The sequence below is a fragment of the Sapajus apella genome, unplaced genomic scaffold (assembly GCF_009761245.1).
Source record: "Sapajus apella isolate SASKATOON/1434 unplaced genomic scaffold, GSC_monkey_1.0 scaffold20, whole genome shotgun sequence".
Classification (NCBI taxonomy): Eukaryota; Metazoa; Chordata; class Mammalia; order Primates; family Cebidae; genus Sapajus; species Sapajus apella.
Window position 1 is genome coordinate 28,869,220 of NW_022436960.1, and position 22,383 is coordinate 28,891,602.

The 22,383-nt window shown below is 43.2% G+C and overlaps 1 protein-coding gene across 7 annotated transcripts in view; it reads right to left on the minus strand.

The window, feature by feature from the left end:
- Positions 1-22,383, minus strand: part of BBOF1 (basal body orientation factor 1) — a 49,037-nt gene that overhangs the window by 15,543 nt on the left and 11,111 nt on the right. For 5 of the 7 annotated variants that reach the window (XM_032287885.1, XM_032287883.1, XM_032287882.1 and 2 more), the window contains 4 exons: positions 18,687-18,830; positions 10,133-10,213; positions 3,393-3,463; positions 1,125-1,269 (listed from right to left, as the gene is read on the minus strand). In XM_032287885.1, the coding sequence (XP_032143776.1) occupies positions 1,125-1,269; positions 3,393-3,463; positions 10,133-10,213; positions 18,687-18,830 (441 nt within the window). The remainder of the gene's footprint in view (positions 1-1,124; positions 1,270-3,392; positions 3,464-10,132; positions 10,214-18,686; positions 18,831-22,383) is intronic. The other 2 variants (XM_032287884.1, XM_032287886.1) reach the window with 2 other exon arrangements.

Consider the following 22,383-nt stretch of genomic DNA (forward strand, 5'->3'; position numbering starts at 1 on the left):
TTTTTTTTTTTTTACACATATATATAACTATACAGTAAAACATTAATAACTATATTGGAAACTGTGGCATCTCCTTCTTGCCTATCCCAATATCTATTTTCCCTTTCCTCCTTAGTAATAAAACCCCAACTTCATTCAGAAAGGCAGTAAGTCCAGCTGAAAATTCCCAGTCTCTCTTCAGGTACAGCATAGCCATTTTCTAGTCAATAAGATCTTTTTTTTTTTTTTTTTTTGAGATGGAGTTTCACTCTTGTTACCCAGGCTGGAGTGCAATGGTGCGATCTCGGCTCACCGCAACCTCCGCCTCCCGGATTCAGGCAATTCTCCTGCCTCAGCCTCACGAGCAGCTGGGATTACAGGCACGCGCCACCATGCCCAGCTAATTTTTTGTATTTTTAGTAGAGACGGGGTTTCACCATGTTGACCAGGATGGTCTCGATCTCTTGACCTCGTGATCCACCCACCTTGGCCTCCCAAAGTGCTGGGATTACAGGCTTGAGCCACCGCGCCTGGCCTAGTCAATAAGATCTAAGTGGAAATATGTGTAGGACTTCCAGGAAGACCTCTTAAAGAGGCACACTTTTTTCTTCTTTTCTTCCTTCCTGCTATTTAAAGGAATGGTTAGAGCTCCAGCAGCCCCCTTGGGTTGTGAGGTGAGTTTGAGGATGTAAGCCATGTGTTGCAGATTAGAGTTAAGGAAGCTGAGTGTCTATTCACTTTGTGGTACTACCATTCCTGCTGTGGATTGCTTACCTCCAGGCCTCCTTTAGGTGAAAGAATAAACCCTTGTGTGGTGATGCCACTGATGTTTAGCACTGTTACTTACAGCTAAATGTATTCCTAAGTGACTCAGAGACCAACTCTAAGCAAAGAAAAATAAATATTCTAAGGAGGATAAGGGTCATATTTATGTTTCTGATATATTCTTTATAAAGTTGAGTCTAATGCTTCTTATAAGCATTATAAGATTACCCTTTTCAGATTTTAAAAAAAAAGTGCACCATCCAGACAGAAGAAAAATGGTCTCTTTGTCGTTATATGTCATTATCATACTCAATTTTTGGTATTTACCAACTCAATCCTTGAAAAAAAAAAAAGGAAACAAAGTCTGAATGAGAGGGAACCTTTTGATGTAAAAGTAAAGTATGACTCTCTTGTAGCTTCTGGGAGTTTTTTTGTAGAGTGTCAGCTTCCTTCAGGTGATATGCCAGAGCTTTCTGGAGATAAACATTCTCTTTAAAAACATTTCTTCCAGCATCGTTCAATTGCCTGAAATAGATATAAGATCTCAAAACACAGGCCTAACTTTTAGATATCACCGAAATAGAAAAATAATTGCTTTACCATCTGCACCCCCCAATATTAGCAATAGTGACCACCACTTATACTTATTTAGCTTATGGTAGATACTCAAAATAGGTGGAGATCTTTTTTCTTTTTTTTTGAGACTCATCTACCCCTAAGGAAATCTTGTAATTAAGTTCTCACCCAATAAAAAAGTGAAAAGTGCCAAAAGCGGTGGCTCAGATCTATAATCCCAGCACTTTGAGAGGCTGAGACAGGGGGATTACTGGAGCATAGGAATTTAAGACCAGCGTAGGCAACACAGTGAGGCCCTATCTCTACAGAAAATCTAAAAAATTAGCCGGGTATTGTGGTTTGCACCTGTAATCTGTCCCAGCTACTCAGGAAGCTGAGGAAGGAGGACCACTTGAGCCCAAGAAGTCAAAGCTATAGCAGTGAGCCATGAATGCACCACTGCACTCCAGCCTGAGTGACAGAGTGAGACCCTGTCTTGAAACGAAATAAATAAAGTGAAAAAAAGATGTTACTTCTAATCCAAGGCAGTTAACAGCAGGTATGAGTCTCCCATGCTCTTTCCTGTGCACATGGCTGGACATGAAAAACTCCAACATGGCAGAGGTGAACGAAGGAAGTAGCCAGGTTCCTGAATCAACCCTGGAAGAGAGCTGCCTGACCCACATTGGATTGATTGTTTCATGAGCAAGAAATAAACCATTAAGTCCTGAGAGTTAGAGGTACTTCCACTAACATACCTCATGACAACCCTGCAAGATTGCTATTATTAGCCCTGGTTTTATTATTTATTTACTTTTATAAACTCAGATTACTGGGAGAAGTAAATTAGCCCTGCTTTTAGATGAAGAAATTTAACTTCAAGAAAGTTAAGAAATCTGGCTTTGCACAGTGGCTCCCACCTGTAATCCCAACATTTGGAGAGGCCAAGGCGGGTGGATTGCTTGAGCCCAGGAGTTCGAGACCAGCCTGGGCAACATGGCAAAACTCTGTCTCTAAAAAGAATACAAAAATTAGCTGGGTATGGTGGCATATACCTGTAGTCCCAGCTACTCTGGAGGCTGAGGTGGAAGAAACACTTAAGCCCAGGAGGCGGAGAATGCAGTGAACCATGATTGTACCAATGTACTCCAGCCTGGGTGACAGAGCCGGACCTTGTCTCAAAAACAAACTAACAAAAAAGGCTGGGCGTGGTGGCTCACGCCTGTAATCCCAGCACTTTGGGAGGCCAAGGCTGGCGAATCACAGGGTCAAGAGATGGAGACCATCCTGGCCAACATGGTGAAACCCATCTCTATTTTAAAAATACAAAAATTAGCTGGGTGTGGTGGTACACGCCTATAGTCCCAGCTACTTGGGAGGCTGAGGCAGGAGGATCACTTGAACCAGGGAGCTAGAGGTTGCGGTGAGCTAAGATCGTGCCACTGCACTCCAGCCTGGCAACAGAATGAGACTCCATCTCAAAAAAAATAAAAATAGAAAAAGGGTAAGAAATCTTCCTATTATTAGTTAGTATACATGTTCAGAACCAAAGTCAAGTTCAGGCTTGGCACACTGGATCATGCCTGTAATCCTAGCATTTTGGGAGGCTGAGGTGGGTGAATGACTTGAGGTCAGAAATTCAAGACAAGCCTGGCCAACATGGTGAAACCCCATATCTACTAAAAATACAAAAATTAGCCAGGCACGGTGGTGGGTGTCTGTAATCCCAGCCAGTCAGGAGGCTGAGACATGAGAATCGCCTGAACTCAGGAGGTGGAGGTTGCAGTGAGCGGAGATCATGCTACTGCACTCCAGCCTGGGTGACAGGGCGAGACTCCATGTCAATAAATAAATAAATAAGCAAGCAAGTTCAAAGCCCAGGTTCTTTCCACCGCACCATCCTGCCACAGAAAGAGTGGAGGAAAAAGGGGTGGGAGTACACGAAAAGAAAGGAACAGTGAGGGAGAGTAGACCAGAAAATTTGAAGAAAGCAAGCCAGGACATCAAGGGGAAGATAAGAAGGTAAGAAGAAAACAGACCAGCAAAGAGGTAAGACAGCTATCAGAGTCAGAAAGGAGGCAGCATTCTCTTACACAATAGCCTCATGGTGGGCTCTCTCTGCCAGCATTACTATCTTCTTTTCAGCCTCTTGTTCTAGTCGGTGCTAAAAAAGAAAATGGGCTGCTTAAAAGTTATGCCTCTAACAGCAAATTTTACTCATCAAAAAGTATTTATTTTAGAATGTCAAATAAAAAACTCCTGTCCCCATGACCTGAAAGAAGAACTCCAAGCACTGTTGGAGGAGCCAACACAGGAACCTTAGGGTATCCCTCAACTTCCCCATTTAAGGAAGCAATATGACATATAAATAGGGGAGAAAATTCACTATTGGAAAGCAGAGCTGGGAGGAATTTCTGCTGAAGGCATTGAAATGAGTCATTCGTTTATTCATTCAGGAATGGAAGCCCTCAGGACTAGGCTGTTCACAGTAGCTTCTCCCTCTACTCAACCCTAATCTTAATCTCTTTCTCACTTGGTATAGAAAATAAAAATTAGAAGTGCTTGGTCAGTTTAAAAAATACTATAAGCACTAGCCAAGCACAGTGGCTCATGCCTGTAATCCCAGCGCTTCAGGAGGCCAAGGCGGGTGGATCACCTGAGGTCAGGAGTTCAAGACCAGCCTGACCAACATGGAAAAACCCTGTCTCTACTAAAAATACAAAATTAGTTGGGCATAGTGGTGACTAATATTGGCCTGTAATCCCAGCTACTTGGGAGGCTGAGGCAAGAGAATTGCTTGAACCCAGGAGGCAGAGGTTGCAGTGAGCCAAGATCATGCCACTGCACTCCAGCTTGGGCAACAAGAGCGAAACTCCATCTCAAAAAAATAAATAAAAAATAAGAGAATACTACTTGATCTTGGGCTTCGAGGTTAAAAAAAAAAAAAAAAAAAAAAGAAAAATACGTAAGAGAATACTATGAGTATTAATAATTACCAGATTGTTTTAGATACCGAAATTCTGTGGTGAACAAAACAGACAAGGTCCCTAACATATTTTAAGGTGAAATCTAAACAGTAAGCAATAATTATCATGTTTTGAGCATTTACTATGTGCCAGGAACACTTATAAGAATGTTACATGTATCATTTATTTCTCACAGCAACCCTGTTATATAGATACTACTATTATACCCAAAAGCAGGGACTGAGGAAACAGGAAAAGAGAGGTTGGCCAGGCATGCTGGCTCAGGTTTGTAATCCTAGCACTTTGGGAGGCCCGGGTGGGACGACTAGATACCAGGAGTTTGAGCCCAGCTTAACAACATAGGGAGACCCCATCTCTAAAATATATATATATATGTGTATATATATATATATATATATATTTTTTTTTTTTTTTTTTTTTTTTTTTTTTTTTGAGAGATGGAGTCTCAGTCTGTCACCCAGGCTGGAGTACAATGGCACGATCTTGGCTCACTGCAACCTCCACCTCCCAGGTTCAAACAATTCTTTCACCTAGCCTCTCAAGTAGCTGGGATTACAGGCACCTGCCATCATATCCAGCTAATTTTTGTATTTTTGTAGAGACAAGGTTTCACCATGTTGGCCAGGCTGGTCTTGAAATCCTGACCTCAGGTGATACACTTACCTTGGCTTCCTAAAGTTCTGGGATTACAGGCTTGAGCCACAGTGCCTGGCCTTTTTTTTTTTTTTTGAGACGGAGTTTCGCTTCTGTTACCCAGACTGGAGTGCAATGGCGCGATCTCGGCTCACCGCAACCTCCGCCTCCTGGGTTCAGGCAATTCTCCTGCCTCAGCCTCCTGAGTGGCCGGGATTACAGGCACGCGCCACCATGCCCAGCTAATGTTTTGTATTTTTAGTAGAGACTGGGTTTCACCATGTTGACCAGGATGGTCTTGATCTCTTGACCTCGTGATCCACGCACCTCGGCCTCCCAAAGTGCTGGGATTACAGGCGTGAGCCACCGCGCCCGGACTTTTTTTTTTTTTTTTGAGACAGAGTCTCGCTCTGTTGCCAGGCTGGAGTGCAGTGGTATGATCTCGGATCACTGCAACCTCCACCTCCCAGGTTCAAGCTATTCTCCTGCCTCAGCCTCCCGAGTAGCTGGGACTACAGGCTGGCGCCACCACACTCAGCTAAGTTTTATATTTTTAGTAGAGACGGGTTTTCATCATGTTGGCCAGAATGGTCTTGATCTGTTGACCTCGTGATCCACCTGCTTCAGCCTCCCAAAGTGTTAGGATTACAGGCATGAGCCACCACACCAGGCCAAAAAAAATTTTTTTTAATTAGGCATGATGGTGCAAGCCTGTGGTCCAGCTACTCAGGAGACTTAAGGCAGGAGGACTGTGTGAGACTGGGAGGTAGAGGCTGCAGTGAGCCATGATTGTGCCACTGCATTCCAGCCTGGGTGACCCTGTCTTAAAAAAAAAAAAAAAAAGGGGGGAGAGAAGAGGTTATTGACTTGCCCAAAGTCACAAAGCTAGTAAATGGCAGAGTGGCAGAGCAGGGATTTACACACAGGCCATCTGAGGCTATACAGTGCCCTAACAAGTAAACAAACAAAAAGAATTAATAAGGCCAGCCACAGTGGCTCACGCCTGTAATCCCAGCACTCTGGGAGGCCGAGGTGGGTGGATCACCCGAGGTCAGGAGTTCGAGACCAGCCTGGCCAACATGGTAAAACCTGTCTCTAAAAAAATTTTTTTAAATTGAAAGAATTAATAGACTGTGATAAATGCTATCAATAAAATAAATGGGGCAATAAGATAGACAATAACTGGAGGAGGTCATTTTGTTATTTATTTATTTATTTATTGAGACAGAGTCTCACTCTATCACCCAGGCTGGAGTGCAGTGGTACTATCTCTGCTCCCTGCAACCTCTGCCTCCCGAGTTCAGGCAATTCTCATGTCTCAGCCTCCCAAGTAGCTGGGACTACAGGTGTGCACCACCATGACCAGCTAACTTTTGTATTTTTAGTAGAGATGGGGCTTCACTATGTTGGCCAGGCTTGTCTCGAACTCCTGACCTCAAGTGATCCACCGGCCTCGGCCTCCCACAGTGCTAGGATTACAGGCATAAGCTACTGCACCCAGCCTCATTTTAGATTAGAGTTTAGGAAATCTCTCTCTAAAGAAATGGTATTTGCGCTCTAAATAAGAATTATCCAGAGCTGGAAGAATGGCATTCCAGAAAAAGGAAACAGCAATATAAAAATATGGATGTAGAGGCTGGGCATGGTGGCTCACGCCTGTAATCTCAGTACTTTGGGAGGCCAAGGCGGGTGGATCACCTGAGGTCAGGAGTTCGAGACCAGCCTGGCCAACATGGTCAAACCATCTCTACTAAAAAATATAAAATTAGCCAGGCATAGTGGCGTGCACCTGTAATCCCAGCTACTTGGGAGGGTGAAACAGGAGAACTGCTTGAACCCGGGAGGTGGAGGTTGCAGTGAGCCAAGATCATGCCATTGCCTTCCAGCCTGGGCGACAGAGTGAGACTTTGTCTTTAAAAACAAAAACAAAAAACATATATACATATGTTTTTTAATATATATATAAATGTATACAACATATATATGTATATATGTATAACATATATATATTATATATATGTTTTATATATATATAAACGTGTGTGTGTGTGTGTGTGTGTCTATGTAGGACGGATGTAGGAGGACAGGGCTTTGTGATTCAAAGTTGTGTGTGTGTGTGTGTGTGTGTGTGTGTGTGTAGGACGCATGTAGGAGGACAGGGCTTTGTGATTCAAAGTAGAGAAAGAAACAAATTGGAAAATTAAACCAAACACCAATGACCTGGAAAATCCTTTATATGGCTGTGTGGGGCATGCCGAGGTAAGAAGTAAATAAACAGGCCTACTGGAAAGCCCAGTGCCATGAAACAGCAGCACTGGGGCTCAAACCAGCATAGGAGAAATATCCATGAAGTATATACCTAACATGGGGAGGCAGACCCTGCTGTGGATGTCCAAACCAACATTCATTCCCATCCTTCGTTTTCCTTCCCAGCTTCTATTAGTGGCTGGGAAAACAAAACACTCACTTTCCCGAGAGAGAGAGAGAGAGAGAGAGAGAGAGAGAGAGAGAGAGTGTGTGTGTGTGTGTGTGTGTGAGAGAGAGAGAGAGAGAGAGAAAGAGAAAGGGTGACTTGTTCTGTCGCCCAGGCTGCAGTACAGTGGCACAATCATGGCTCACTGCAGCCCTGAATTCCTGGGCTCAAGCAATCCTTGAGCCTCAGTCTCCAGAGTAGATGGAATGACAGCATGTGCCACCCAGCATTCTTTTTTTTTTTTCTGAGACGAAGTCTCGCTCTGTCACCAGGCTGGAGTGCAGTGGCACAATCTTGGCTTACTGCAACCTCTGCCTCCCAGGATCAAGTGCTTCTCCTGTCTTAGCCTCCCAAATAGCTGGGACTACAGGTGCGCACCACCACACCTAGGTAATTTTTGTATTTTTAGTAGAGACAGGGTTTCACCATGTTGGCCAGGATGGTCTTGATCTCTTGACCTTGTCATCCACCTGCCTCACCCTCCCAAAGTGCTGGGATTACAGGCGTGTGCCACCACGCCCCCCCACCCAGCATTCTTTATAACATGGTTCTGGTCAGTGAGATGTAAGAGGAAATGTGCTAAGAGCTTCTGGGAAAGTTGTTATGGCTTCCAGATAAAAGGGACAGACACAGCTGGAGCTTCCCTTCTTGTTTTTTTTTTTTTTTCTTTTTTTTTGAGACGGAGTTTCGCTCTTGTTACCCAGGCTGGAGTGCAATGGCGCGATCTCGGCTCATCGCAACCTCCGCCTCCTGGGTTCAGGCAATTCTCCTACCTCAGCCTCCTGAGTAGCTGGGATTACAGGCACGCGCCACCATGCCCGGCTAATTTTTTATATTTTTAGTAGAGACGGGGTTTCACCATGTTGACCAGGATGGTCTCGATCTCTTGACCTCGTGATCCACCTGCCTCGGCCTCCCAAAGTGCTAGGATTACAGGCGTGAGCCACCGCGCCCGGCCCCTTCTTGTTTTTAACACAAAACTCCAAACTGCAGTAACTATCTTGTAACCATGAGGGAAAGGCCAGCAGCCACCTACTCTCATACATAAAAATCCTATTTACATAAGCACTGTTGTTAGGGTATTCTGTAAACTGACCAACTGTTTCTAATCTTCATTTTCTACACCCAGTAGAAAAGAGATCAAGATTAGGGCAGAATAGGAGAGGCTCATGAGAACAGCCTATTCCTGAAGGCTTCCATTCCTGACAGTGCCAGGAAGGGCCTCAGAGGGAAAGCACCAGAGTGCTGCTCTTGCCCCATTTCCTCCAGGTTTTTCCATACACAAACTGGAAACCTAGAGTCACTTTATATAGCAATTCCTTTTGTCTAAACCTCATAGGAGCAGCACATGGTGGTACATGCCTGTAACCCCAACACTTTGGGAGGCCAAGATGGAAGGATTGCTGGAGCCCAGAAGTTTCAGACCAGCAACATAGTGAGATCCCATTTTGGATTGTTTTTGTCTTTGTTGTTGTTGTTTTTGTTGTTATTTGAGACCGAGTCTCACTTTGTTGCCTAGGATGGAGCGCAGTGGAGCAGTCTTGGCTCACTGCAACGGCTGCCTCCCAAGTTCAAGCAATTCTCCTGCCTCAGCCTCCTGAGTAGCTGGATTACAGGTGCACACCACCATGCCCAGCTAATTTTTGTATTTTTAGTAGCGATGCAGTTTCGCCGTGTTGGCCAGGCTGGTCTCAAACTCCTGGCTTCAAGTGATCCGCCCACCTTGGCCTTCCAAAGTGCTGGGATTACAGGCATGAGCCACCGTGCCTGGCTCAGCGAGACCCCATTTCTACAAAAGATAAAAATTAGCCAGGTTATGCTGATACATGTCTGTAGCCCCAGCTACTCAGGAGACTGAGGTAGGAGGATTGCTAGAGCCCAGGAGGTGGGGGTCAAGGCTACAGTGAGCTGTGACTGCGCCACTGCACTCCAGCCTGGGTGACACAGAGCAAGACCCTGTCTCAAATAAACAAACAAGCAAACAAGTAAAACCTCATTTGCCCCACCCTCAAGTGCCTACACTCCTACCAATTTCTGAAAGACTCTATTTAATTCTTCCCTAAGAATAAAAAAATTAAAGATTAAAATAAAGAATAACCATGAGGCCTCTGAAAGGATACTGTAGAAGTGTTCCAATGTACTTCCCACAATTTGGAGAATTAACTTCAGGAACACATAAAAGTTGGATGCTGTGTTGTGCTAAGGAGCATTTTTTTTTTTTAAGATGGAGTCCCACTCTACCACCTAGGATGGAGTGCAGTGGTGCAATCTTGCCTCACTGCAACCTCTGCCTCCTGAGTTCAAGCAATTCACCTGCCCCAGCCTCCTGAATAGCTGGGACTATAGGCATGGCCATCACGCCTGACCTAAGTAATATTTTTGATTAACATCTTTAGCTCAGCTTGACTAAGGAAACATTTTTGCACACATACCAGAGTGACTTCTCTACTCCCATCTTCCCTATATAATGGAGAACATGTAGCTTTAGTCTCATCAGGGGAATATCAAGCTGAGGCAGACATGTCCCAAAGCCTTCAGAAGAAGACAGGAATCTCTGAATAGGAGAGTAGATACTGAGATTTCTAGGTTTTATTTTCCTTGATTTTATTTAGCTATAACAACAATCTTCTAATCTTCCAATAAGATACCAAATGGAAGGCTGAAGTCTCAGAATGCATGTGAATACACTTACGTTGTTCTAGTAAACAAAACATTTTAAATTAGCCCTAATAATCTGTACCTTTTCTTCAAAAAATCTGCTTTCCAGTCTTCTAAGAGTCTCCTGATGTATCCGCTCTGTATTTCTTAAATTCTCCTTCAGCTAAAATTAAAATAATAAACAAACAAAAAGTTAATAAAAAATGGGGTTCATTGGGCATATTTTCAGAAAATTATCAATAAGGAAACATTTTCTGTTATATATTACCTCTTAATCCTAAACACACAGAAAAATTCTGTGGTCCTGCCTCTGAGTACCAAATTTCCCTCAATCTTCTACAGATTGATAACATTAGTACAGTGGTCCCCCCTTATGTGCAGTTTCACTTTTTGCAGTTTCAGATAACTGCCATCAATGATAGTTCAAAAATATTAAGAGGCTAAGCATGGTGGCTCACACCTGTAATCCCAGCACTTTGGGAGGCCAAGGTAGGCAGATTGCTTAAAGGAGTTTGAGACCAGCCTGGGAAATATGGCCAAATCCTGTCTCTACAAAAAATACAAAAAATAGCTCAGTGTGGTGGTGCACACCTGTAGCTCCAGCTACTCCAGAACTGAGGCTGAGGTGGGAGGATCACTTCAGCCCAGGAGGAGGAGACTGCAGTAAGCCCAGATTGCTCCAGCCTGGGCATCAGAGCGAGACCAGTCTCAAAAATAATAAAAATAATTATTATTAAGATGTTTTGAGAGGGAGGGAGGGAGGAACACATTAACAAAATTTTCAAAATTAATATCAACATACAAGTTTATAGAAATATCTACTATCCCATTGTATGTGGAGATGGACTTTTCAACCACCATTAGACTCCCTCAAAAATCTATAAATTTATTGAGGAAATTTCATCTAGCTATAGATTAAAAAAAAAAAAAAGAAAAAAACCCAAAAATCTATAAATCAATGAAGCTTTCAAAAGATAAGTAGGCAGCACACATCACAAACCTTTAAAAGCTCATGTCTATTAACCCATAAAATTTGGGTTATCCTAAAAACTAAAGACATAGGCTGGGTGCAGTGGCTCATGCCTATAATCCCAGCACTTTGGGAGGCCAAGGCGGGTGGATCACCTGAGGTCAGGAGTTCAAGACCAGCCTGAGCAACATGGTGAAACCCCATCTCTACTAAATACAAAAAAAAATTAGCCAGGTGTGGTGGCACATGCCTCTAATCCCAGCTGCTCGGGAGGCTAAGACAGGAGAATTGCTTGAACCCAGGGGGCAGAAGCTGCAGTAAGCCGAGATTGCACCATTGCACTCCAGCCTGGGCAACAAGAGTAAAACTCCATCTCAAAAAAACAGAAACAAAACTAAAGATACAGAAAAATATTTCATTTCTTAGATGTTCCCCACAGTTTATAATAGTAAAAAATGAGGAAAACGTCCAAATGTCAGAGCAAGCAACCAATAAATAAATTAAGAGATAGCTACTCTGGCTGAGCACAGTGGCTCACACCTGTAATCCCAGCACTTTGGGAGGCCAAGGCAGGTGGATCACATGAGGTCCGGAGTTTAAGACCAGCCTGACCAACATGGTAAAACCCCATCTCTACTAAAAATACAAAATTAGCTGGGCATGGTGGCACATGCCTGTAATCCCCGCTACTCGGGAGGCTGAAGCAGGAGAATCGCTTGAACCCAGGAGGCAGAGGTTGCAGTGAGCGGAGATTACGCCATTGCACTCCTGCCTAAACAAGAAGAGCAAAACTCTGTCTCTTAAAAAAAAAAAAAAATTCAATAGATGCATGGAATTCCACTGAATAGCTATATCTTTTTTTTTTTCCTGGGAGACAGAGACTCACTCTGTCTCCAGGCTGGAGTGCAGTGGCACAATCTTGGCTCACTGCAATCTCCGCCTCCTAGGTTCAAGCAATTCTTCCACTTCAGCCTCCTGAGTAGCTGGGACTACAGGCGTATCCACCACAGCCAGCCAATTTTTCCATTTTTAGTAGAGACAGGGTTTCACCATGTTAGTCAGGCTGGTCTCAAACTCTAACCGCAGGTGATCTGCCTGCCTTGGCCTCCCAAAGTGCTGGGATTACAGGCATAAGCCATTGTCTGGCTTCCTGAAAAAATGTTATAGAAAATATTTATATGGCAGAAAAATGTTACAAGATATAAAGTGAAAAATAAGGTTAACAATTTGCATCATGACTTCACTTTTGTAAAAATAACATCACTATTTTTAGATGTTTCTACAGTAGAGGAAAAAAGAAACTGTACAATGGTCACATAGTGTAATTGTAAGCCATGGAGTATTTTTATTATCTAATTTTATCAGCCAAGCTAAATTTGTTGAAGTAAGTATTAACACTTTGTTGAAAGAAGAGTAAAACTATTTAAAACATAATAACTGCAATCTAACAATCTATACAATATATGCTGCTTCTGTTAATCAGGTATATAGAAATCATTTTTTTCTTTTTCTGTTCTTTTTTTCAGACACAGGATCTAGCTCTGTTGCCCAGGCTGGAGTGCAGTGGTACAATCTTGGCTAACTGTGACCTCTGCCTCCCAGGCTCAAGCCATCCTGCCATTTCACCCTCCAGAAGAGCTGGGATTAGAGGCATGTACCACCAGGCCCAGATAACTTTTATATTTTTTGTAGAGATGGAAACTCCACGTTGCCTAGGCTGGTCTGAACTCCTGGGTTCAAGTGAAACACCCACCTTTGCCTCTCAGAAGTGCTGTTATTACAGGTATTAGCCACCGTGCACAGCCAGAAATAATTTTTTTTTTTTTTGAAATGGGGTTTCACCATCTTGGCCAGGCTGGTCTCGAACTCCTGACCTCAGGTGATCCACCCACCTCAGCCTCCCAAAGTGCTGGGATTACAGGCGTGAGCCACCGCACCCAGCCACAGAAATAATTTTTTCTTTAAAATGTATGACTTGAAGACCTTTTGAGAATCTCAATTTAATTAGCTCTCTTTGTAATTTGTATAATGAATTCTATAAACACAGTACAATTTTCTTCCCTAACGTATACCTCCCAATTTAAAATTCATAGGTCCTCACACCTGCCACAATTGTGTCACATTTAGGATTCCACAGTACCACCTTATTTCTTCCCATAAGCCAGTATCTTTTGAATTTTAAGTCTTCCTCCACTGCCCACTTTGGAAAGTCTGAAATAAAATTTAAAAAAAAAAAAAAAAAAAGGGTCTGAAATCTATTTCTCCACTAGGTGGCAACACTGTTCTTTAAAAAAATTACATCATGGCCTACTTGAATATGCACAACTAGTTTTTAATTCATTTTGATTCAGAATGTACATCTATACATAGGCTATTTTAAGAGTTTGTGAAAAGTTAATTATGTTGATTCAATCTGCGGCATTTTTATATAAAACACAACTTGTATTCCTTCTAGAAAAGTTGACATTCTTTCAATTATATTTTTAACAAAAAGATCCGCTCAGCATTTAACAAAGATTGATTCAACATTACCGTGTATCTTATTTTTCAATGAATAAAGGATAACTCTGTTCATGCCTCAAATGAGTGCAATCTATTAGGGGAGATAAGATAAATGATAAATGTAATATCAAGACAATATCTTTAGGCGCATAAAAAGACAGGAAAAAAAAAAGACAGAATGAGGCTAAGTGGTATAAAGGAGATAGAAAATGCTATGGAAACATACAGAAAATTATTACTTTTAAACGGGACTCTAGGGGAAGTTCTCATGGAGAACATGAATTTTAGATGAGCCTTTGAAAGACAGGTGGCTAGGCATGGTGGCTCACGCCTATAAGCCTAGCACTTTGAGAGGCCCAGGCAGGCAGACTGGCAACAGCGAAACCCCACCTCAAAAAAAAAAAAAAAAATACAAAACTTAGCCAGGTGTGGTGTGCATGCCTGTAGTCCTACCTACTCAGGCAGGTGAAATCAGAGAATCACTTAAGCCCAGGGAAGTAGAGGCTGCAGTGAGCCATGACTGCACCACTGTACTCCAGTCTGAGTGACAGAGCGAGACTCTGTCTAAAAAAAAAAATAATAATAATAATAATAATAATATTTTGGGCCAGGCGCAGTGGCTCAAGCCTGTAATCCCAGCACTTTGGGAGGCCGAGGCGGGTGGATCACAAGGTCAAGAGATCGAGACCATCCTGGTCAACATGGTGAAACCCCGTCTCTACTAAAAATACAAAAAATCAGCTGGGCATGGTGGTGCGTGCCTGTAATCCCAGCTACTCAGGAGGCTGAGGCAGGAGAATTGCCTGAACCCAGGAGGCGGAGGTTGCGGTGAGCCGAGATCGCGCCATTGCACTCCAGCCTGGGTAACAAGAGTGAAACTCCGTCTCAAAAAAAAAAAATAATAATAATATTTTAATGGACAAAGATCTATCAGGACTATATTCCGGATAAAAGAAACAATGTCACGGCCGGGCGTGGTAGCTCACACCTGTAATCCCAGCACTTTGGGAGGCCGAGGGGGGTGGATCACAAGGTCAGGAGTTCGAGACCAGCCTGGCCAAGATGTGGAAATCCCGTCTCTACTAAAAATACAAAAATTAGATGGGCACAGTGGCACGCACCTGTAATCCAAGCTACTCAGGAGGCTGAGGCAAGAGAATAGCTTGAACCTGGGAGGCGGAGGTTGCAGTGAGCTGAGATTGTGCCATTGCACTCCAGCCTGGGTGACAGAGTGAGACTCTATCTCGGGGGCTGGGGGGGGGAAGAAATAATGTCAACAATGTAACAAAGAGACAAGATTTCAGGGATTAATAAATACCCAATTTGGGTGAATTAAAGGAATTGTGGAGGTAGGTGGAAATGTTGTAAAAGGAGATAATAATGTTCCCAGGTTAAGTATAGGGTCTTGACTTTCACACCAAGGTGTGGCAACCATATTCTGTTTACAGTAGAGAAACACTAAAGACAACTTTTTTTTTTTTTTTTTTGAGACAGTCTCACTCTGTCACCCGGGTTGGAGTGTAGCGGCATGATCTTGGCTCACTGTAACCTCCACCTCCCAGGTTCAAGCGATTCTCCTGCCTTAGCCTCTGGAATAGCAGGGACTATAGGCACATGCCACCATGCCTGACTAATTTTTGTATTTTTTAATAGAGACAGGGTTTAGCCATGCTGGACATGCTGGTCTCAAACTCCTGACTTCAGGTGATACACCTGCCTCAGCCTTCCAAAATGCTGGGATTACAGGTGTGAGCCGCTGTGCCCAGTCTAAACACAACTCTTGAAGGACATGACCAGAACTGTGATATTTTAGGCTGGGTATGTTGGTTCATGCCTGTAATCCCAGTACTTTGGGAGGCTAAGGTGGGTGGATCATCTGAGGCCAGGAGTTCGAGACCAGCCTGGTCAACATAGTGAAACCCCTTCTCTACTAAAAACATGAAAAATTAGTCTAGCATGGTGGCGTGTGCCTGTAGTCCCTGCTACTTGGGAGGCTGAGGCACCAGGATTGCTTGAACCCAGGAGGTGAAGATAGCAGTGAGCTGAGATTGCATCACTGCACTCCAGCGTGATGGAGAGCAGTAACTCCATCTCAAACAAAAACAAAAACAAAAAAAAACTGTGGGCCAGGCACAGTTGCTTATGTCTGTAATCCCAGCACCTTGGGAGGGCAAGGCGGGCAGATCATGAGATCAGGAGTTCAAGACCAGCCTGACCAATATGGTGAAACCCCGTTTCTACTAAAAATACAAAAATTAGCCAGGCATGGTGGTGTGCACCTATAGTTCCAGTGACTCAGAAGGCTGAGGCAGGAGAATCTCTTGAACCTGGGAGGCGGAGGTTGCAGTAAGCCAAGATCGCACCATTGCACTCCAGCCTGGGTGACAGTGCAAGACTCCATCTCAAAAAACAAAATACAAAAAAAAACCTGTGATTTTAAAAAGTATTCCTGTAGCTGCATATACACTGAACTATAGTGGTATGGTAGTTTTAAAATATGTCTACAAGTTCTTTGACACTCCTCCCTTCAAATGATGGAAACTAATTCCCCATACCTAGGAATGTGCACTAGACTTAAGGATTCACTTTTAGCTATTAATAATAAAATATGGTAGAAATAATGCTATGTGACTTCAAAGCCTAGGTCATGAAAAAGACAGCTTCTGTCTACATCTCATTTAAATTATTCACTCTGGGTGAAGTCATCCACCAAGTCATGAGAACATACAAGCAGCTTATAAAACAGCCCATATGGGTCAAACATGGTGGCTCACACCTATAATCCAAGCACTTTGGGAGGCTGAGGCAGGCAGATCACTTGAGGTCAGGAGTTTGAGACCGCCTGACCAAAATGGTGAAACTCTCACTCTACTGGAAAAAAAAAAAAAAAAAAAAATTAGCTGGGCATAGTGGTGCACGTCTGTAATCCCAGCTACTAGGGAGGCTGAGGCAGCAAGAATCACCTGAACCCAGGAAGTGGAGGTTGCAGTGAGTTGAGATCATGCCACTGCACTCCAGCCTGGGCAAAAGTGTAAGACTCTGTCTCAAAAAACAAAACAAAACAAAAAAACCCATGTGAGGGAGCAGTCTCCCACTAATCACCAGCATCAACTTCACAGGCACTTGAGTGTGCCTCCTTGGAAGCAGATCCTCAAGCTCCAGTCAAGCCTTAAATGACTGTAGCCCATGTTATACTAAAGTATCTCCCCCATAGAAATCAGCAAATGCTACAAATCCATACTTTTTTTTTTTTTTACAGAGAGCTGCACACGACCGTTCATATAATTTTTACTATGTGACATGCTATTTTATGCACTTTACATATATTAACTCATTTAATTCTATAACAATTCTATGAAATAGTAACTCTTACTTTGTTTTACTTTATTTTTGAGACATGGTCTCATTCTGTCACCCAGGGTGGAGTGCAGTAGTGCAATCACAGCACACTACAGCCTCAATCTCCTGGGCTCAAGTGATCCTCCCACCTTAGCCTCCCAAGTTGCTGCGACTACAAGTATGAGCCACCGTGCCTAGCTAATTAAAAAAACTTTTTTTTTGGCTAGGTGCAGTGGTTCATACTTGTAATCCCAGCACTTTGGGAGGCTGAGGCGGGCAGATCACAAGGTCAGGAGTTCGAGACCAGCCTGGCCAACACAGTGAAACCCTGTCTCTACTAAAAATACAAAAATTGGCTGGGCGTGGTGGCGTGTGCCTGTAATCCCAGATACTTGATAGGCTGAGGCAGAAGAACGGCTTGAACCCAGGAGGTGGAGGTCTCAAAAAAACAAAAAAAACCTTTTTGTTGTAGAGGTGGGATCTCACTATGTTACCTAGGCTGGTCTCGAACTCCTGGCCTCAAGAGATTCTCCAGCCTTGGCCTCAAAAGTGCTGGGATTACAGGCATGAGCCACTATGCCTAGCTGAAATACTAACTCTTACCATCCCATTTTACAGATGAGAAAACCAAGGTATAAAAAAGTTAAGTAACTTGCCTATAGTCACAAAGCTGATTTCAGCTATCTGTTCCTGGAACTCACCTGTGCCATTTATTGAATTATCAGTAATGTAATAAAACTATATTCTAAGCCAAGGAAAATAAGAGAAACTTTCTGAAAGTACTTAGTGTTTATCATCCCCTGACCCCTAATATAGAGCCTTCTAAATTTCTCTAAAACTAGGCCAGGCGTGGTGGCTCACACCTGTAATCCAAGCATTTTGGAGGCCAAGGTGGACAGATCACCTGAGGTCGGGAGTTCAAGACCAGCCTGACCAACATGGTGAAACCCCATCTTTAAAAATAAATAAATAAATAAATTTCTCTAAAACTATCATTCATTAGCCTAAATATTTTTCTTTGGAAATCTGCTACTTTTGGCTGGGTGTGGTGGCTCACACCTGTAATCCCAGCATCTTTGAGAGGCCGAGGTGGGTGGATCATGAGGCCAGGAGACTGAGACCATCCTGGCCAACGTGGTGAAATCTTGTCTCTACTAAAAATACAAAAATTAGCTGGATGTGGTGACGCGTTCCTGTAATCCCAGCTACTCGGGAGGCTGAGGCAGGAGAATAGCTTGAACCACGGAGTCAGAGGTTGCAGTGAGCCAAGATCGTGCCACTGTACTCCAGCCTGGGTTACAAAGCAAGACTCCATCTCAAAAAATAAAATAAAATAAAGAAGTATGCAACTTTTTCCCTCACATTTTTTAAGAACTTGTAGTTTGTTTCTTACTAAATTCAATCCAAAGGGTTACCTGTTGATAAACACAGGAGGATGCGTCGGCTGAGATTTGGTGAGTTTCCAAAGCAATCAATGATTAGAAAAAGAGAAGTCTAAAGTCAAGACCTTTGACAGCCAGTCCTACCCTGATATGTCTCACCTTTTTCTCTTAAATAAGTTCTAAAATGTCAAAGTTCTTTGCTATCTAACAGGAATAAATGTTTGTGAAGGCTTCTGTAGGCATTAAGTAGTTAATTCTAATTTCATTTTTTTTTTTTTTTAATAAAGACGGGGTTTCACCACGTTGGTCAGGCTGGTCTTGAACTCCTGACCTCAGGTGATCCGTCTGCCTTGGCCTCCAAAGTGTTTGGATTACAGGCGTGAGCTACCACAACTGGCCCATTTTTTTTTTTTTTTTTTTTTTAAAAACGGAATAAAACTTACATCATCTAACTCTCTCTCCACTTGGATTTTTCTCTTCTGGAATTGTCTTACTGTTTTCAGCTCTGTATGAATCATGCCAATTTCTTTGGCTTTTTGATGGAACTGTCCCTCTAGTTCATTGATTTGCCTGGTATACTTTTGTTCCTGTATTCAAAAAAGAGGTAAACAAGTTAGGAGAAAGAACAGAAGTCCCACAGAGTAGTTTCATTTAAAGCCTTAATCCATTTGCATATCTTCTTTGAAGAAATACCTGCTACTGGCCAGGCATGGTGGCTCACCCCTGTAATCCCAGCACTTTGGGAGGCTGAGGTGGGCGGATCATGAGCTGAAGAGATCGAGACAATCCTGGACAACATGGTAAAACCCATCTCTACTAAAAATACAAAAATTAGCTGGGCATAGTGGCACGTGCCTGTAATCCCAGCTACTCAGAAGGCTGAGGCAGGAGAATAGCTTGAACTTGGAAGGTGGATATTGAAGTGAGCTGAGATTGCGACACTGCACTCCAGCCTGGGCAACAGAATGAGATTCTATCTCAAAAGAAAAAATTTTGGAAAAGTTTCTATATAAGATGATTGTATAGAAAGGAAAAAAATTCAGATGTTTATTAAAAAGGGATATGAGAAGATTAAACATGCCTTTTATCTCTAATATAAATAACATCCCAAACCAAGTTAAAATTAATTAGCTAGGAGTCAAAAGGAGGGTGGTAAACATTCCTAATAAATAAAGAGGTAGGTAGGAGAAAGAAAAAGGTTGAGGAAGAAGGAGGAGGGTGAAAAGGGGAAAGAGACATAAAAGAAGGGAGGAAGAGGAGAAAGAGGAGGAGGAGGAAGAGGAGAGGGAAGTGAAAGCACAAGGACAGAGAAAAGGAAGGGGTGAAAAAGGAAAGGCCTTTTTCAAAAACAAAAAATGAACAAAAGATATTAAAAGAAAGGCAAATGGCTGTCGAACATGAAAAAATGTCCAACCTACCTCCTAATAAGAGAAACATAGGCTGAGTGGGGTGGCTCATACCTATAATCCCAGCACTTTGGGAGGCCGAGGCAGGCGGATCATGAGGTCAGGAGATAGAGACCGTCCTGGCCAAAATGGTGAAACCCCATCTCTACTAAAATACAAAAAACTAGCTGGATGTGGTGGTGCGAGCCTGTAGTCCTAGCTACTCAGGAGGCTGAGTCAGGAAAATTGCTTGAACCCAGGAGGTGGAGACTGTAATAAACTGAAGACAACACTGAAATATCATTTCTCACCTATCACATTGCAAAAATCAAGTTTGAGGCCAGGCATAGTGGCTCAAGCCTATAATCCCAGCACTTTGGGAGGCCAAGGTAGGTGGATCACTTGAAGTCAGGAGTTCAAGACCAGCCTGCCCAACATGGTAAAACCCTGTCTCTATTAAAAATAGAAAAATTAGCTGGGTGTGGTGGCAGGTGCCTGTAATCCCAGCTACTTGGGAGGCTGAGGCAGGAGAACTGCTTGAACCCAGGAACCCAGGAGGTGGAGGTTACAGTGAACCGAGATGGTGCCACTGCATTCCAGCCTAGGCAATAAGACCAACACTTCATCTCAAAAAAAAAAAAAAAAAAAAAAAAAAAAAAAGCAGTTTGGGAATAGACTTTGTAGGTAAAGCTGTAAGGAAACAGGCAATCTCATGCATGGTTACTGGTTTTATAGGCAGAACAGCCCAATATCTTTATAGGGAAATTTTGCAGTACCTAGAAACATTATGTATTTTTCTTTCATCTAGCAAAACTACTTATAGGAATCTATCCCAAAGATATAATGGCCAAAATGTGAAAAGACACATACATGAAGTTCTTTACTGGCACATTCATCATAATAGAAGAAGCCTGGAAATCACCCAACTATCCATCAAAAGGGGACTGCTTTGAGCTTTATGTGTGTGCGCCCCAAAAATCATATGTTAAAGCCCTAATCCCCAATGTGATGGTATTTGGAGGTGTGGCCTTTGGGAAGCAGTTAGGTTAAATGAGACCATGAGGGTGGAGCCTCCATGACGGGATTGATGAAGAAATCAGAGCTTTCTCTCTCTGCCAAGTAAGGATCCAGCAGGAAGTGGCCATCTATGAACCAGAAGAATGGCCTTCACCAAGAACTCAATCATGCTGGCACCCTGACCTCAGACTTCTAGCCTCCAGAAAGATAAGAAATAAATATTTATTGTTTAAGCCCCTCAGTCTGTGGTATTCTATAATAATAACCTGAACTAAGACAGGGATCATTTGAATAAACTGTGATACACCCACATAATGAACCATCACACAGCTATAAAAAAGAATGATGCCAGGTATGGTGGCCCACACCTGAAATCCCAACACTTTGAGAAGTCAAGCTGGGAGGACTGCTTGAGGCCAGGATGTTACCGCCTGGGTAACACAGTGAGATCCCATCTCTATAAAAAATACAAAAATTAGCTAGGTGTGGTGGTACTCGCCTATAGTTCCAGCTACTTTGGAGGCTGAGGTGGGAGGATCGAGGATCTCTTGAGCCCAGTAGTTTGAAGTTACAGTGAGCCATAATTGTGTCACTGCACTCCAGCTTGGGCAACAGAGGGAGACCCTGTCTCAAGAAAGAAAAAAAACACACACAAAATAAAAAAAAAAAAAAAAAAAGCAAGTACAGGTCTATGCATATTGCATGCTACCTTTAATCTAACAAAATTATATATATAACTCATATTATACATATAAAATCTCTCCCGCCCCACATATATAAAAATACACACATATATATGTTTATGACTTTTTTTCAGCTTTTCCTGTAAGGCAATAATTTTTTTTAGCAACTTTTTTCTTTTTCTTTTTTTCTTTTTTTTTTTTTTTTTAGAACACATTCATGTTCTGTCACTAGGCGCCAGGTGGGAGTGCGGTGGCGCTCTCGGCTCACTGCAACCTCCACCTCCCAGGTTCAAGCAATTCTCCTGCCTCAGCCTCCCAAGTAGCTGGGACTACAGGCACGCGCCACCACACCCACCTAATTTTTGTATTTTTAGTAGAGACAGTGTTTCACCATGTTGGCCAGGATGGTCTCGATCTCTTGACCTCGTGATCTGCCCACCTCAGCCTCCCAAAGTGCTGGGATTACAGGCGTGAGCCACTGCGCCCGGCCAACTTTTTTTCTTAATGAGAAGATAAAACACAAGGGGCCGGGTGCGGTGGCTCAAGCCTGTAATCCCAGCACTGTGGGAGGCTGAGGCGGGTGGATCACGAGGTCAAGAGATCAAGACCATCCTGGTCAACATGGTGAAACCCCGTCTCTACTAAAAATACAAAAAATTAGCTGGGCATGGTGGCGCATGCCTGTAATCCCAGCGACTCAGGAGGCTGGGGCAGAAGAATTGCCTGAACCCGGGAGGCGGAGGTTGCGGTGAGCCGAGATTGCGCCATTGCACTCCAGCCTGGGTAACAAGAGCGAAACACCGTCTCAAAAAAAAAAAAAAAAACACAAAATAAGGCCGGGTGCAGTGGCTTACGCCTGTAATCCCAGTACTTTGGGAGGCCAAAGCAGGTGGATCACTTGAGGTCAGGAGTTCGAGACCAGCCTGGCCAACGTGGTAAAACCCTATCTCTACTAAGAATATAAAAATTAGCCGGGCATGGTGGCATGTATCTGTAATCCCAGCTACTCGGGAGCCTGAGGCAGGAGAATCGCTTAAACCTGGGAGGTGGAGGTT